We start from the raw sequence: 18,902 nt of genomic DNA on the forward strand, positions 1-18,902 counted from the left end.
AATTTTAAAAAAAGTCCAAATATAGTAGTACGGCGTATTGGTGTATAGCAAGTAGTGCTGTACCAGCCTTAGACCAAGACCTAAAAGTGAATTATTTTTGGAGAAGTTGTTTGCAATTTCTTCATCCAAAAGCTTTCCCGAGATACTCTTTTACATTTTGACCAGTTTTTATTATGTTCTATGATCGTAACAACAATGTTGTGGAGATCCTCCTGGGTGTGTCCGGCGGATCTAAGATGGCGACTTAAAGGGAGGTCTGGTTTGCATTTGTGGCCCCGTGCAGGTCCGGGTGTTAAAAAGAGTAATCAAGGGAACCAAGGTTATAGCGGTAATCAAAAGAATGTAATCCAGGGACAAAGACCAGACATGGAAAACAGACATACACAACAAAGAACATAAAGTAACTAAAATCATACATACAAAGTAACAAAAGTAAATGAGCAACTCAGACTCCACAAAAAAAAAAAGAATAGGCCTGCAGCAGCGCTAAGCTTGTCGTAAAAGGCGACTAAATAGTGCTCAGAACCTTAGGCGGGGCTAGAGCGCTCTGCCCACAGAGCAACTGGGATGTGTGCCCCAGGTGGTGGAATGGGGTACCCCTGGCGTGTTACATGCTGGAGTTGTCAGGCTATAATACGGAACACCTGACCGCAAACCATAGTGGTGCACCGTGTTGGGAAAGATGCCACGTTCCTCGCACGTTAAAGAACCCTAATGTGGTATTCTGCCGGAGTAGGAACCATAGGGTTCCGCCACAGGAGGCTAAATTGCCCGACCCTACCCACCTCTCCCTATTTCTAGTGGCAATCAAAATTTGTCGACCCCATTGTCCTTGTGTCCTATCCCTTTTTCATCGTCATTTCATGTTCATTTAATCATCCATTTCATGTTCATTGTCTGAATATAGCTGAAATATTGCTGCTCCGACGTTAAACCCCAACAAACAAACAAAAACAATAGTCACTGCGATGACCATGCATACGCCTGTTGAACTGTTTCGCCAACGTACTGCATACCACATCGGCACTGGAGAATGTATATGGTGTTTTCGGTTTTGCAAGTCACTTCGCAAAAAATGGCAAATTTCTTTCCAGTGCAGTAGTTTTTAACCGTTTTGGTGTGCAGCATCTGGGTACAGGTCTTACATCTCTTTATCTCCACATGGTCGACACTGGCCTGTTGTATTTTGTTTGGGCTGAGATGAAATCTCTGCTCTTACTAGGCTCCTAGGCCTACGGAATGCCAGGACCGGGGCTCCAGGAAAGAGCTTGGAGAGCTTGGGATGTTTATGAAAGGCTTTCCACTTTGAATGCAGTAACTGCGAGAGTTTCCCAAAGGCTGGATGGTATGTAAGCACAAATAGGACCTCTTTTGTTCTTTTTCTTAGGTTTGTACTCGAGGAGATCTTTACGGATGATTTTGTTAGCACGTTCAAATCCCCGATCTATATCTGTTGATTTATATTTGATTTTGTATGTTTTGTATACCAAAACAATTCGATTATTGTTTTATTTATTTCATTTTCTGCCCTGTTTGTGTTAAGCAATCAGACTGCTCCATTATTTGTCAGTGTTTTTGATATATACATTATCTGTTTTACTACCTTTACAAGTTCTTACAAGTGCTTTATGCTTTCTGCAATATTTGTTCATGTTCAAGACTTCCAGTGTTCATATTATATACTATTCACTCTTAGGAGGGTCTGGTTATTTATATTTTGCAATGGGGACCAAATTTCGTGGTTTTGCCTACCCAGGGAAACCATGAAAATTGGTAACCTACGAACAATAATACTTTAACAATACGTACACGTCACTGTTACAGTTGTCGACAAATGCAAGCGTTATCATATGAAAAGAACGCATTTCTTTGTACGATGCTTCTTAGAAAAATATGTTACAGTGTATACATTGGTATGTCACAGGTACTAATCTCGAATAACAAAATAAAAAATTTACAATATTTTAGGTTAATTGATAGAAAGAAAGTCATCAACATTTTTCATTGAAGAATACCCATGTTACAAAGTTTATTTCTTCTTTTCTCCTCTTTTTAAGAGAACTTTCTCCAGCCCCATCATAGGAGCTTCAAATGCCAAGGAGGCAACAAACGCACAGGCATATGACAGTCCGAGATTGCCCAAATACTCGTATATCTACAAAAAATATATGATTTTTAGACTATGCCTATGATGAATGGAGATCAATGTCGTATTAAGAGACGAAACAGTGCCTCCGCGCTTGCGTCACTTCCGTCAGAATTAGTTTTAGTCATTCATAGTCCTTGTCTTACATCCTACATAAATAGGACATGATAATACAGACAACAAAACCACATGTTTGGATAAGATAAACGTCATAAGTGCTTATGTTTCAAACAATATGAACCTTTGTCAAATGTAATTTCGTGCAGTTTTATTATACCATATCTTGACTTGTGTCTGTACTGTAACAAGGGACATATTGGTACGAATAACACATGACAGAAAATAGAAACATCATGATGGAAGCCAGACACATAACATTATACAGTATTTAAAGGAAAAATGACAATCACTAAAAAGGAAAAAAATGTATTTTCATGCATTAATTTTTGTTTCCAAGATGAGACAACCGAGTGTCGATAACATTACGTGTTAAAAAGACGCTGTAGTGTCGTAATCGTGTTGACAGGGTCTGACTACTGTGTGGCAGCAGGTTCATGTGTATCTTCTGGCGATCGCATATATTGTCTATTGGTGTTTTAGTGCCAAATTTGCATGTATTTTCTGACGAACCGTTCAACGTATTTGCTGTCTAACGACGCTTTAATTCGGTAGTGAATGTTTTATGAATGTGGTTCATTTCAACATAATTATTAAGTAGCAGTCTGTTAGAATCATACAAAATCTTAAAAATGTGATGCACCCAAAAAAGGCTCCATATTTGTTTTTGTAATTAAGTTGATTTATAGGTCCATATCATGAAATGTGTAATTATTCATTCCAATTTGTCTTCCCTTACGGGATAATCAACATTGAAAATCCAGTAGATTATATTGTATTTGAGTGTCATTTACAGACTTATCTCCCTAAATTTTGAAATCTACAGTGCATTCTATACGATTTTTATCTCCTAACAACATGGGTTATAGAAAAAAAACAAATGTTAATTTCTGTTTGCATGGCAATCAAACAAAATATCAAAAATTAAAATATTGTAGGTTTTCCAGCCATGAATCAAATTTTGCATGATTTTTAACTGAAGTGCTACTTAACATGGACTACCGACTATCTCAAAATGGAGACATAAAATGAAGAAGAAGTAGCAATATCGACTTGGATTAATTTAGTACTGTAATAAATTGTAGATGGCAATTAAATATTTAAACAAAATTCCGATATTAAATGTACGTAATGCAACAAATGACTACCTGTAGTTGTACTTACGATTTCATGAATATCCCAGTGAAGCAGTTTCTTTCTTGAACCAACGAAATAAAACATGATAATTGGGTGGACCAAGTATGCACAATAAGTTAATCTACCAAGAGGTACAAAAGCTTTCCATGACAGAAATGTATTGATGATACCTGCAAGTACACGTTTGGGTGCATGTATTATTGTTGTAAACGATTTCGAACACATTAATTAAAAGGTTTTTTTTGTGGTCATATAGCATTATTCTTTAATTTTCATTTTTTTATATATATAAATCATTTAGTTCTATTCGCACGAGTAACGATTGTAACTCGACATTTGTCAAATAAATACTTCAGCTGATTTACCAGCAGTATCAACATGACGCGATCTTTATATTTAATATGACCTTTTAGTAATCACCTCCATTTCCTGTTGCGCAAGCAAATATTACCCAGCAAACTCCTAAACTCCATGCTGTTCTGTGAAGGGTGTTAAACGTGGCAGCTAAATCCGTGGAAAATTCATGACCATTATAGTTCCTGTATACGCCATACAATGCAGCACTTGATATGACAGTAAATACTGCCCATAGAACAAGGTTCACATACTACAAATATAAAACTTAGTTCTAATCCTCACTAAGTAGACGTAGTTACTTCATACTTTTTAAAGCTGAATTTATACTTTTAATATATAATTTCATCAATTCTTTTGCGTATTATTTAATATGTAAACTGGCATTCTTACGCAGTAAATTTTAGAGGAGTCCGGACCTGTGCAGGTCCGGGTTTCAAAAGAATAGGCCTGCAGCAGCGCTAAGCTTGTCGTAAAAGGCGACTAAATAGTGCTCAGAAACCTAGCCGGGGGCTAGGCGCTCTGCCCACAGAGCAACTGGGATGTGTGCCCCAGGTGGTGGAATGGGGTACCCCTGGCATGTTACATGCTGGGGTTGTCAGGCTATAATACGGAAAACCTGACCGCAAACCATAGTGGTGCACCGTGTTGGGAAAGATGCCACGTTCCTCGCACGTTAAAGAACCTTGCTGTGGTATTCGATAGGAGTAGGAACCTTTGCGCTCCGCCACAGGAGGCTAAATTGCCCGACCTTACTCATCCATCCCCTTTTTCTAGTGGCAATCAAAATTTGTCGACCTTATTATCCTTGTGTCCCATCCCATTTTTCATTTCATCATCATTTCATGTTCATTTTATCATCCATTTCATGTTCATCGTCTGAATAGCTGAAATATTGCTGCTCGGACGTTAAACCCCAACAATCAATCAATCAATCATAGAGGAGTCCGAGTTGCTCATTTGTTTTTGTTATCCTGTATGTATTATTTTAGTTCCTTGGTTCCCTTGATTACTCTTTCATCACGAATGAATTGAAAATTAAAAGAATTAAAAATGTCATGTAATAGCCTAGTTATTTTTATACGTATGTTTCTGTCAACTCATTGAATGCCCATAAAGTGGGACACGGAGCTTTATTTAATACCATCATATTTACTTTTTATATAGTATGGTATTACCCGTTCTAATATACATATTGTAAATTCCACACACGTGATTCAAGGAGTAACCTTTCAGCAACAGCATTAGTACCAAATACAATGGTAATTCAAGATACTAATTTAGTTTTCAGAACTACTCGTTACAAAACATAGGAGATATAAAACGGATTAAAAGACAATAAAAGTTCTTTCATTTGCACTACAAGAAAATTGTGCGGTATTGTATATGTTCATTTTTAATTGATAAGCAGAATCGAAACGTATCGCATTGTAAAATACCTATCGATAAAACTTACTTTGTTAATATGGCACTTGCGTTTGGTTATATACAACAAATAACCACAGAGAATACCAACTAAGTATGGTCCAATACGTGTGTATGGTCTCTGATAGTATTTGTCGAAGTAATCAGCGGCGTGTGGTCTGTAAAAATAAAGTTAATCAGTCCAGACAATATATCTAGTTGTATTGTTGCTGATAGAGTTATCCATACTTTGTTAAGAAAAAAAAATGATGAATCCAAATCATCTAACTATACCGAAAATATACCGGTTCACTTAGTCTATGCTCATAGTTTTCAGTGGGGCCCGGGTTGCTCATATGCTTTTGTTTCTTTGTATGTTTTATTTTGGTTATATCATGTTCTTTGATGTTTGTGTCTATTTTCCCTGTCGTTATCCTTCGATTAAATTTTTTAATTATATTTCGAATCCTGGTTTTCCTGATTAATTCACTTCGCATTTATCATTTCAAGCTGTACTTCGTATCACCATGAGTTCTTCATTTTCAAAAAGTTGTAATTTTTATTTACTTTTTTGGTAATTCAAGAATGACCCACATGGTATATGCTTTATATGCCATACAAACAGTACGCTTTGATGTGATTGACACTGTATCTTTCATAGATTCTTTTCCTCCTACATCGGGCATTACCTTTAACAGGCGATACGGCAGTTGTCTTCCAACAACCTCCTGTTTTTTTTATGTTCATGCTGCTCGTTAATTATTTTTATTTAAATTTTAATTCATTTGTGTTTAAATGACTAACCTATTCTTTATCTTTTGTTCAGATGTTAACGGTTTGTTTTCCGCCAATGCTTTCTCCTACGTCGATATTTCTACTGGTCTTCGATAATAAGTAAGAAATGTTAATCGCTTGATCATTAAACTTGCGGTACAACGGGTCGGTATTGTATATAGATTTATTGTGTATGTGGTTTCCGTTTGTTTTACGTACTTGTCTACTTTTGTCATTTCATCGTTTTGTCCATCGGATTTCGAGCTTCGATGGCCTCGGATACCGCTTTTATGATATTGATTATTGCATTTACACGTCCTGTTAAACCATATAAACTATAAAAAAAAAATACGCTACCTACCCAGATTGTGTAATACCTAGTGGATAGTGACGTGAAACAAGTCCAGTAGTTATCGCAGATCCTAGCCAGAACATTCCCAATATGGTACCACCAATGATCTTTGAGCTACAGATCAACAGTATTAAATAGTTGTAGTCTACATTTAATTTGTTAAATGCTTTACAAAATTGTAATGTTTTTCACTGTTTTTCTTTTTCTGAATATAACGAGGACAGTATGATGTTCCTTTTTAAAGACAAATGGGTTTCTCCTCTATTAAGACAAAGTCTATACTTTATAGGCTTCTGGAACAAGGTTATGTTGCTACAAGATCGAAGTCGTCACTACAGAAGTTTAAATGGTCGTGGATGGTTATAGTGTATCCATCTGCACCATGAAAACTGACTTCCATTCTTTTGATTACCACTATAACCTTGGTTCCCTTGATTACTCTTTATAAGCAATGTATGTTGACAGATTGATTGATTTTCTATACCTCGTCCATTAGATGGGGATTTACACAATGTAAAAATCAAGAAAATAGTAGAAAAGTCCCTTTGCAAAAAATAAGAACACCACACACACAAACAGATAAATATTCATTGTAATACATTTTATTGAACTCAAAAATAACTTATAGCTAGTGTACATGTTACATGTGTGATATACAACGCATAATATTAGCTGGCACCACATGTCTGTGTTATTAGCATAGTCGGTAATGCCACCAAGAAATGTAATACGAACATCATTATCCTACTGTTTAAAAACAAATTAATAGAATCATTTACTGGATAATATATTTTCGTGAATTTTCTATTCTAGCCAAAATCACAAAAATGAATTTGTTTGCCAAGCAAAACTATATTTTCTTTCATTTGCCTACGACGAAAGTTGATTGGTCAAATCTATACTCACTAAAATAGTGTAAGAAGAAATAAAGGACTGATTACGAAAAACTGCATGTCATTGGCAAGGTACCATGCCCATCCAAAACACTGAAATATATAATATGGAAATATGATTTTAAACATTCATCTAGACGTGATAGTTGGACATAAAAGCTGCACCCACTGTTTAAGTTTGAAACACATCAAAGGTCATTTATAAAGTGTTTTAAAAATAAATCCGACCTGAATTAGGCAAGAAAGGTTTGAAGTCGGCATATCATATAAAAATTATCTCATTAGAAAGATAATTAGCTCTCCAACTTAAACCCATTATACTGAAGTAAACTGGAAAAGATGTTAGTTATCGCAGAAATTATCAAGAAATTAAAGTCAATGAATGATGTCTCAACCTTATAGAAACATGTTATATATTGAACCTTTTTTTTCCCTAATATTAGAAGTTTGAATACCTCATCTGTTTCTTTGACAAAGTTGTTAATGTATAGAAGATTATACCACCAGTTGGTATGACAGTTGTCAGCATTTTTACTAATCAAATGCCAAAATGGTCCATCACCAATGTATGCAAATAATGCAGCAAATATCATAAGAACAAACATGTATGGAGGGGTCAACCTATCAAATGACATTATGGTGAATTAATTACTTTTTCTATGACCAAACTGTCAACATCTTTTTCAATACCATAAACAATCATAGCAAATAATTCAACACCAGAACCGATTTAAAATGAATGTCCGTGCTTTGTATCAATTATTTTAAATACGATTTTTTTTGTAAAAAAAAAATAAACAATTTTGTAATACTGACCAATTATTTTAGCTACTTAAAATTTATCTGCATGCTATATTTTTGAAAAGAAAACTTACATAAAAATGTTTCTTGTAACGTGCCAGAAAAAGACTTCAATTACCAAAATATCTAACTTATTATTTTCATTACATTTCTGAGTAACACAATAACTATTCCATTATCTAACTCGTTATTTACTATATTTCCACAATAATTGTGACGTTAACTCGTTATTTACTATATTTCCACAATAATTGTGACGTTAACTCGTTATTTTCACTATATTTCGGAGTACCACAATAATTGTGACGTTTACCTCCAGAACCGATGGAAATAAAACAAGAACCAATTGATCTTTCCTTTCTCCTTTTGTAGTTGTTGTAACACCAGGTACGCCAATAAAGTACCACTGAAATAAATATAGTAAAGCAGATTTAATTTTATAGTACAGTCAATATTTTAATTAAAACATGATTATGCTTTTTGATTGAATAGATTTTTTCACGACTTTCCCTGTCTGGTCTTTGTCCCTTGATTAAATTCGTTTGATTTCCACCAGAATCTTGGTTCTTCTGAATACTCAATCACTCATTTAATTTTTCATCGCATTCTAACGTTGTGACCAGCATAAGACGATGCTATGTTTGTATATGATTTTTAGTCTTAACGAAAAACGGATAAACTGGCAAAAAAAATAAACACAGAGACGAGAAGCATGAACCCCAAAATAAAAACACTGGCGGTGAATTCAGATGCACAGGAAGGGAGAGCAATTCCTGCTTCTTGCAAATCACATGTCGTGCTGTGCAATACATTGCTCATTTCGTATCAGAAAATCTTTTTTAAGGTTGTTTTCCTTCATCCATATACATATGTAAAGGATATGCATTAGTTTCTTTGTTTCAAAGAGTAGGATCATTATGGTAGTATTGTTATTTATCTAGACGTATATAATCATTTTAACTAGTATATCTACCTTAAAGCAAAGAACGAATCTACTGATACTTCTGCATTGAGTATTGCCATGAAAGATTTCCTTTGAATGAATTTTGGATATATAATTCCAAGATTATCTACAAAGATAAATGAGTTGTATAAGTTGGAGAAAAATGTTACTCTAATACAATTCAACAGATTTTATGTTCATTAAAGGCCAACCTATCAAGTTTTGATAATCAAGTATCTTATTGATGCAATGCTGCAAAGGAAAGGGGGCGATAAAGAGTCTTATTGGCAGTAAATCGGATGTTTAATTCACATTGAGTATTGCCATGAAAGATTTCCTCTTAATATCCTCTTTGGATATATAATTCCAAGATAATATTGGATGACGTATAATGGCAATGGCCACGACTCCTTTGCCGTCTTGGAGTTTTGTCAAATAAATTCATCACATTTATGCTATTGTTTTATTGGCTTGAAAGGTTTCCTATACTTTTTATGTTGTTTGTTTGTTTGTTTGTTGGGGTTTAACATCCGAGCAGCAATATTTCAGCTATATTCAGACAATGAACATGAAATGGATGATAAAATGAACATGAAATGAAAAAAAAGGATGGGTCACAAGGATAATAGGGTCGACAAATTTTGATTGCCACTGCAAAAAGGGGGGATGGGTAAGGTCGGGCAATTTAGCCTCCTGTGGCGGAGCGCAAAGGTTCCTACTCCTATCGAATACCACAGCAGGGTTCGTTAACGTGCGAGGAACGTGGCATCTTTCCCAACATGGGGCACCACTATGGTTTGTGGTCAGGTTTTCCGTATTATAGCCTGACAACCCCAGCATGTAACACGCCAGGGGTACCCCATTCCACCGCCTGGGGCACACATCCCAGTTGCTCTGTGGGCAGAGCGCCTAGCCCCCGGCTAGGTTTCTGAGCACTATTTAGTCGCCTTATACGACAAGCTTAGCGCTGCTGCAGGCCTATTCTTTTAACACCCGGACCTGCACGGGGCTTTTATGTTGTCATTGCATCCGTAAGGTATTGCAGTACCTAGTCTGCGTATCCAGTACCCCTCTCTTTCCCTTCGATAATATTAGGTGACGTATAGTGGCGATGGCCATTAATCCTTTCCCGTCTTGGATTTTTGTCAATAAATTCATCACATTTATGCTATTGTTATACTGGCTTGAAAGGTTTCCTATACTTTTGATGTTGTCATTGCATCCGTAAGGTATTGCAGTACCCAGTCTAGATTTTATGTTCATTGAAGGCCACCCTATCAAGTTTTGATAATCAAGTATCTTATTGATGCAATGCTGCAAAGGAAAAGGGGTGATAAAGGGCCTTATTGGCAGTAAATCGGATGTTTGATTCACATTGGGTATTGCCATGAAAGATTTCCTCTTAATATCCTCTTTGGATATATAATTCCAAGACAATATTAGGTGACGTATAGTGGCGATGGCCATGACTCCTTTCCCGTCTTGGATTTTTGTCACCACTGGGTCGATACCTCTGCCTGTGGACTTTGTCCCCGAGGGTATCATCAACCCAGTAATACAATCTCTTTTTAAAAAAATAATGGTTTTTACAAAAGGAATGAAAAAAAAAAACTGACTCGGACGTCGGCCAGTATATAAAGGTCCAAACATGACAGCACATCGGACACTCTGTTGTCTTGTAAGAATGTGGTGTCCCCAGATGGGAATCTTAGCACACTCACATCTGGTATGGTAAGTGCCCCGACCAATTCAACTAAAAGTACCCAATCACACGTTCAGTCTGCAGACCATCTATTCCAGTACAAAAATTCTGACTATTTCAAAATTATCAAACCATGTTCCATCACTTTAAATGATATATTTGACTACAACGATGACGAATCAAAATGTGGTATTAAAAATTGCAAGACTTGCAACATTCTTATAACCGACTCTTACTTCTCCAGTTCCCTTACAAACAATACCTTCCATACAAGAAGTCACGATGACTTAAGTTGCAAATCAACAAACTGAATATATGGATTAGAATGCAACTTATGTGGTTTAGTATATGTCGGAGAAACGCAAGAGAAAGAGAGGAGTACTGGATATGCTGACTAGGTACTGCAATACCTTACGGATGCAATGACAACATCAAAAGTATGGGAAACCTTTCAAGCCAATATAACAATAGCATAAATGTGATGAATTTATTTGACAAAAATCCAAGACGAGAAAGGAGTCATGGCCATCGCCACTATACGTCACCTAAGTTACATGATGTCTCTTTAGATGGTCTCCTTCCTTTCATACAAAAACCTCTTGGACTTCATCACATTAGAACCAAACTTTATTCTATACCTCTCACTTTACTACACTCCCTTTACAAAACAAGTCTTGACACTCCTGTTTCTGACCCCACCTCATCATTACACAGACTTGTTGCCATCATTTTGGATATCGGTTTCCACAGACTCTTTAAACCAGTTTGTGTGAAAAGTCAAGATGAAGAAAAGCGATCATTTCTTCCACTACCGTTTGTCAACAAAGGTATAGATGCAATTAATTTGGCTAACATCCGCCATCACAAAAACGTTACCAACAAAATTCTCCCATATTTCAAAGACAAATCCATACCAATCATTTCATATTCCTATACTTCACCCATTGCATCCAAACTTTTCAATTATAAAAGGCTATTGCAGAACCTCGAGATTGAGGACTTCAAGGCTAAACCGCCTGACTGTTCTTCCAAAAACTCTCCGTTCAAATATGGTCCTTCTGGTCACGTCGTTACAGGAGATTTAACCATCATCGAAAACGAAAACGAAACGTAATATCCTTTCTAAAGGTCCCAAGTACCGTGAACCACGCTCCATAAATTGGAATCATAATTTTAAAGTTCTTATGAATGCCGTCGAGGACCATGCAAGAAAATGGATAAAACGAGAACAAGAAGACATTGATTCTCTGTCTGAGTGGTTAAAGGCCGTAATTTTGAAACGAATGAAAGTTTTAAGTAGGACAATGAGTGCCAAGGCTACATCGGTTTTCAAAGAACCGATGTAGCAAAAACATTGTCTACTATACATGACAAATATGTTGTCGTACCAGCAGACAAAGCCCAAAAGAACATTGTTTTTGTCTGCAAAACATTTACATCCAATGTTTATTATCAGAGGTAGAGGTAGAAAATAATAGCAGTGATAAGACCTATACTGCTACCACTCTCTCCAAAGAAGAGATTATAGGAAACCATAAATCTGTGCTATCATCTTTGGTCTCTCTACCAAGGACGGTGATTGTGATTTACCGTCTATATATTGGATTTCTAAACTCCACATGAATCCATACAAATATCGTTTCATAGCTGGATCTGCAAAATGTACCACCTAACATCTTTTAAAACTTTTAACGTCTATACTCACAACTGTCAAAGAGGGTCTACAGTCCTACCACAATACTTGTTGCTCCCGTAGTGGTATTAATTCAATGTGGATCCTGAAAAATTCGTAGATCTTTTGGAGACAATCAGTGCAGTTTTATGGTCGTCATCATGAACTCGTGGATCGTTATTGTATTTCCATCTGCACCATGAAAACTGATTTATAAAACGGGTCATTGTTTTACTTTCCTCGTTTTTCTACCCCGGACTTGACTTCTTATGAGCAACTCGACAGATGGTTATAGAAAAGCAGAGGAAGGTTACCCTACCGGTGCACCTGGTCCAGGCTCCCAGTTTTTAGTGGAGTCCGAGTTGCTCATTTGCTTTTGTTACTTTGTTTGTATGATTTTAGTTACTTTATGTTCTTTGTTGTGTATGTCTGTTTTCCATGTCTGGTCTTTGTCCCTGGATTACATTCTTTTGATTACCACTATAACCTTGGTTCCCTTGTTTACTCTTCCTTTCCAGCTTTTCCTATTTCAGAATACACGATTCTTATTATACGTGTCTAACTATTTTCCAGGATACTTCACAGAAGATTTTCATGTGTCTATCTACAGCGTTATATTCATGGATACTTTATAAAAGATTCTCATGTGTCTATCTTAGTTTATATCACATGATATTTCATAGAATATTCCTATGTGTCTACTGATAAATTATATTCCAGGATAATTAAACATTTTAAGGAATGATATTAAGTCCGCTTAATCAAGAATGATTGGTGTAAAAGTTTACTAACCTACTGCACTTAGTCCAAAGGCAAAAGTATGTCCAAGAATTACCCACGTCATGGATATAAACCGGATTCCATTTACAGCTGTTAGTGTACCAGATCCTTGTGTCGTGTTTAGAATCTTCTCAGTATTTGTGTATAGAGAAAAGGATAACAACAGTTTTCCTGCAGTTCCTTTAATAGACAAAGGTGATGAACATAAAAATGTTAGTAATGCGTCTTGTCAGCTTTGTTGTCAACTTGTGTGTGACATTTGAAAAAAAATATATCATTACCAAAGTTATTAATCAAATATAGTCTTAATCACTAGAACAATTATAAATTCATTTCACCAATTGTGAAGATTTTACAGATAATTTCCATTTGTGATCATATTTGTGGTCTGTATCTAGAGTAATGTTCTTTGCAATTATCTATTATCGTGGTAACCCAATATGATGTATGGAAAGACAGTAACAAATACCAAATCTTTCGACCTTTATACCTATAGATGTAGGATGGAAAGGCAGAACTGATAACCATATCACTCACCAACTACCTGCTCTAGATGTTGGAAGGTAAAGCAGAAGTAATTTCATTGTCCCGTAACCTAATTAAACCCCTACTAGATGAGAAATGGATGAACAATATCAATTTCCAAATACCGGGCCTTTCAACCCATTAGATGTGGGTTTGGAAATCATTAGCGATTGATATATCTCTCGCCCGTCCCTTGCTCGATGTGGAATGGAAAAGGCAGTAGTAATTACCATATCAATTGCCTTTTACGCTAATAGATGTGGGATTTTTATAATTTCTATAATCCTCGTTCTTCACCCGCTTCAAGATGTTGGATGGAAATAAAGTAGCAATTTCAATATTCTCGCCCTTTCCCTTTTGGACAGTACAGTGTCAATTACCATATCAATTGCCCTTCACCCATCTAGATGTGGGTTGGAAAGACAATAACAACTTTCATTTCCCTCGCCCTTCACCCCTTCAAGATTTTGGAGGGAAAGGCTTTCACCCTCGCTTCATGTTGGATGATGGATGGATGGAAAGACAGTCGCAATTCCCTATCTTTCGCCCTTAGCCCCTCTTGGTACCTGCAATTAATATGCTCCCGAAACGAGCGTTTATTAGTTGTACTATCAACTGGGTTCTTTATACAAATGGCTAGAAAAAAAAACCATCAATATCCGGTTTGTGCATGTAAAATAAACACCTTAAAATACCGTCATGTCAGCTCCACTTTCGTATACTTTGTAAATACGATTGAGAACCACACAGGTCTCGGAAAACATACGCTAGCTTTGATGATTAAATACAAATCGAATAATAGCTTTTTCCAAGATAGGGATGGTCAAAGCATGGCGCCCGAATGTTATGTAAATGGCGTAATCTTCTTATAAATGTCGTACAATTTGCCAAGAGGCATGCATCAACCCATAATTCTTACGACTGTCGGGCATTTTGGCCGATAGACATTTCTACCCAAGTAAATTAGTGGAATGCATAACGACAATTTAAACCTGATATAAAGACAATTGTTTTCCATATTGGGAGGTTATAAGAACAATATATCTGGTCTGAAATTTGCTTTGAATTTATGTTCCTTCGGTAGCGCTTCAGGTTTCACCTGTCTCATATTACAATTATTGTAGCCCCGTGCAGGTCCGGGTGTCAAAAGAATAGGCCTGCAGCAGCGCTAAGCTTGTCATAAAAGGCGACTAAATAGTGCTCAGAAACCTAGCCGGGGGCTAGGCGCTCTGCCCACAGAGCAACTGGGATGTGTGCCCCAGGTGGTGGAATGGGGTACCCCTGGCGTGTTACATGCTGGGGTTGTCAGGCTATAATACGGAAAACCTGACCGCAAACCATAGTGGTGCACCGTGTTGGGAAAGATGCCACGTTCCTCGCACGTTAAAGAACCCTGCTGTAGTATTCGATAGGAGTAGGAACCTTTGCGCTCCGCCACAAGAGGCTAAATTGCCCGACCTTACCCATCCCCCTTTTTCCAGTGGCAATTAAAATTTGTCGACCCTATTATCCTTGTGACCCATCCTTTTTTTTTCATTTCATGTTCATTTTATCATCCATTTCATGTTCATTGTCTGAATATAGCTGAAATATTGCTGCTCGGACGTTAAACCCCAACAAACAAACAATTATTGTATTATGGTTATATACCAGGATTATGTTCGACAACTGTTTCCTCATCGACGTTGACTATCTCTTGTGGTTCTTGTGATGGTGATTTTGTCTCATTCGAATTGTTTCTTTCATCCAATGTCATGTTGCCAATATATGCTACGTTTACGACTCCTGTGTTGTGTTCAGTTTTCTTTTGCTTCTTTAATTTTCTTATGACAATGTCATATATTGTTGCTACGACCATGACTACTCCAAGGTTTGATAGAATGACACTGAAAAGATATGTATGTCATGGAAACACCATGAATGATTTTAAAACAAAAGCTGAAATAGCACAATGCAACTACTCGGTATATATTCATAATGAATGACAAACACTATGACCTCTCATTCTGCACTGACAACTTTCATCTGTGGCAATATTCCTACAGCACCTACGTGTCAAGTTTTCACATCACTACTCATACGTTATACCAGAGTTTACCGTGACGACGCGGACGTTTGTAAGGTGCTAAACTTCTTACATTTTGACTAAGGCTTTTTGAACAGGGTTTTGTTGGTATAAGATTAAAGTCATGGCTACAGAAGTGTCATTGTTCTTATCATTAACTCGAGAATCGTTTTTAGCAACTTGGTGGGTGTTTCTGAAAAAGTAGAGGACGCTTACTCTATTAGTACACCTGTTCCATGCTCCAAGATTTAGTGCAGTCCGGGTTGCTTAGTTCCTTTTAGTTTTTTCTAAATGACATTTGTAATTGTTTCGTGTTCTTTGTTTTGTGTGTCCGTTTTTCCTATCTCTTCCTTACCATTGGATTATATTCCTTTGATTTTCGCTCTAGTCTTAGTTCCCTTGACTACACTTTCGAATAATTTTCTTTTAGAAGAGAAGCTTTGATTTTAAGAAATGATTGTACACAATTGATATCGGGATTTTATAAGCATTATAAGTACAAACATACATTACTACAATGGCCCTTGTATCTAATGTTGGGTCTGGATCCGGGCACTTAATGGCATACGGAAAGACTGTTTTGTTTGATATTTGAGGCAAAGCTGAAATGCATACTTAAATCTGTAGACAGTATCAAACTTGACAAAGACACACTACAAAACATGTTATTAGTAGAAAAGATTTACGAACAAGCTACAAGTTCATAATTGTATTACCGCTCATTTCCCTTTACTGAAACATTTTTTTTTATGTCAACTTAATGCACCGAAAGAATTAGTATTTACTTTTAACGTTGTATCTTAACATATTTATGTTTATATAAGTGTTGTTACTGGCAGTCATTCATTAAATGGGCAACGTAATTTTCTTATGACAATGTCATATATTGTTGCTACGACCATGACTACTCCAAAGTTTGATAGAATGACACTGAAAAGATATGTATATAATGGAAACACCATGAATGATTTTAAAACAAAAGCTGAAATAGCACAATGCAACTACTCGGTATATATTCATAATGAATGACAAACACTATGACCTCTCATTCTGCACTGACAATTTTTCGCATTTGGAATTTGTCGGCGAAAATGATACTATTTGAGGCCGGTTAATAAGCACAAACGATACGTCATAAAAAAATGTGACTGATGCAAACAGAATGCTAAAAATATTTTTGTATTGGTTTAATTTTCACAAAATAACATCATTAAGACCTTATCAGTCTTAAAAATGATCATTTAATAATTCAATATTTATATAACTGTAGTTGTATTATTGGGGATTTATTAACAATTAAAATGACGCTTTTAGACGGTGTATAATACACGTCCCTAGTTGTGTCCCTGTTAAATATATTACCTTGTTTAAGTATAGTTAAAATATCCGCCTCTTGACAGCTGCTCGGCATGCATATTCCAGCGTTAATGGTCATAGGCTATTAGGAGAAAATAAACAAATCGAAAGAAAATATTTCTAATTCTACAATATGTGCAATTTTACAGTGGACATTGTTTTAACCACATATTGCATATTGAGGAAATATTTTCAAACTTTTGATTCGATTGCGGTTTTTGTTGATTTATTAAGCTAAAAAAACTCTCAGAATGCGTATTCAAAATTGTGATGAACTTATTTAATCAATATGTATTTTATAAAAAAATATTTTCGATCATGGCATATAGACTATTTACGGCGGATGTTTCTAGAAAAACAGAGGACGCTCATCCTACCGATGCACCTCGTTCATGTTCCCAGTTTTAGTGGAGTCCGAGTTGCTCATCTACTTTTGCTACTTTGTATGTATGATTTTAATTACTATTCTTACTTAATTATGAGGAAAAACAAATATAATAATGCACACAAATAACTACATGATGCGGCATGTTTGAGGAAACTTGCTTTAAGAAAGATACATACATGACTTTTCAAAAGGGTTGTATACATCGTTACTAAACAGTATTTCCCGTCAAATTTATCCGTTTTGACCATGTGACATTCATCATAAGCTCCCGGCCAATTCGTAGCGCCAGAAAGTATTCCAGATGGGGGTTTGGCCATGGCATCAATCACTCAAACAAATTTAAAAGTTATTTATAGCATTGTTCTTTTTCCCTGCCTTAATAAAACTGGGTTATCAGGCAATGAATCTATTCATGAGTGCCTTGACTTTTTCTTAGTGATCATATGGTTTCATGTACATATGTATTTTCAAATACTTCAATTGAAAAAAAAAACTTTTAGCGCTCTTGAAAAAAATGAACTGTATGAACACATCCCCGTTCGTTATAATGTTGTCGGTGATAATGTCGTGTTGGTAAAGGTTATGTCTCAAATAGCAGGGCTATGTAAAACTTCTATTCATCTTAAAAGGCTTTTTACGCCTTTACTTTACAACTATGTTTTATTTTAAGATTTTTATTCTTTTATTTTTTTAAAAATATATATAAATAAAATAGCCACTTTGCACCTGAGCTAAACGGTGAATAATTGACTCCTGAATTGCCCATTTCCAACAGGACAGTTTTATGCAATTCATGTTCAAGACGCTCCGGTTCCAAACCTTATAATACATAAAGCTCGCACACAAAAGTTTGCTTCGTTTTGTGATTGACATTTCCCTTAGCTTCAGAGGAAGTTGTACATTATACAAGTTATACTTACATGTAAATATGATCGTTTTAAATATGAGATGATTAACCTTGTCGTATAAGCATCGACATTTTTATATGTGTGAGTATAACAGTACTTGACAAATGTAATAAAGGACATTCCTAACTCACGTACTTCCTATAGCTGCTTGGTCACCATTCTGTAGGCCCTGAATAACACTTTGGACATCAATTAAACATTGAGCGTTATCCTTTAATAACGGTAGTAGTCCTTTCAGCATTGACGGGTTTAGAAAGGAAGCAGAAGCAGGATAAGCATCGCTTACATCAGTATAATTTGCTGGGTCTTTTGAAGGATTGTAAACTGTTTTTAAAATTTCCTCCATATCAAATGCATGTCCCAGCTGCCTAGCAACCTTCTTCGAGGAAGAATAACTATAAATGGAATGATTCAATGCCTCATATGCATTCTTCCGAATCTGTCCGTATGTCTGTATGTTTTGTTGTGCCATTGATATTGTGATACAAGCGAAAATTAGACATGACATTAACCAAGGCATTTTGAAGCTTCAAAGTAAGGATGCGGTTAGATATTTGGTATTTATATCTACGTCGGGTGTATGTT

The 18,902-nt window shown here is 36.0% G+C and overlaps 1 protein-coding gene across 2 annotated transcripts; it reads right to left on the minus strand.

The window, feature by feature from the left end:
- Positions 1-1,864: 1,864 nt before the first annotated feature.
- LOC148611040 (nose resistant to fluoxetine protein 6-like) lies at positions 1,865-18,902 on the minus strand. Of its 2 annotated transcripts, XM_088591102.1 has the most exons (15): positions 18,453-18,902; positions 17,586-17,737; positions 17,028-17,103; positions 16,174-16,267; positions 15,251-15,486; positions 13,088-13,255; positions 8,952-9,048; positions 8,292-8,384; positions 7,633-7,798; positions 7,191-7,270; positions 6,294-6,398; positions 5,211-5,337; positions 3,821-4,007; positions 3,428-3,570; positions 1,865-2,155 (listed from the first exon to the last, which is right to left on the minus strand). In XM_088591102.1, the coding sequence occupies exons 1-15, from the start codon at positions 18,835-18,837 to the stop codon at positions 2,030-2,032; spliced, it is 2,235 nt and encodes a 744-aa protein (XP_088447228.1). In that variant the 5' UTR covers positions 18,838-18,902; the 3' UTR covers positions 1,865-2,029. The 2 variants fall into 2 exon arrangements, with proteins under 2 accessions (XP_088447228.1, XP_088447229.1); XM_088591103.1 differs by lacking the exon at positions 17,586-17,737 and having other exon boundaries at positions 18,453-18,591.

Source organism: Perna viridis, chromosome 7, assembly GCF_037379345.1.
Source record: "Perna viridis isolate PV_CMFRI_1.1 ecotype Kerala chromosome 7, ASM3737934v1, whole genome shotgun sequence".
Classification (NCBI taxonomy): Eukaryota; Metazoa; Mollusca; class Bivalvia; order Mytilida; family Mytilidae; genus Perna; species Perna viridis.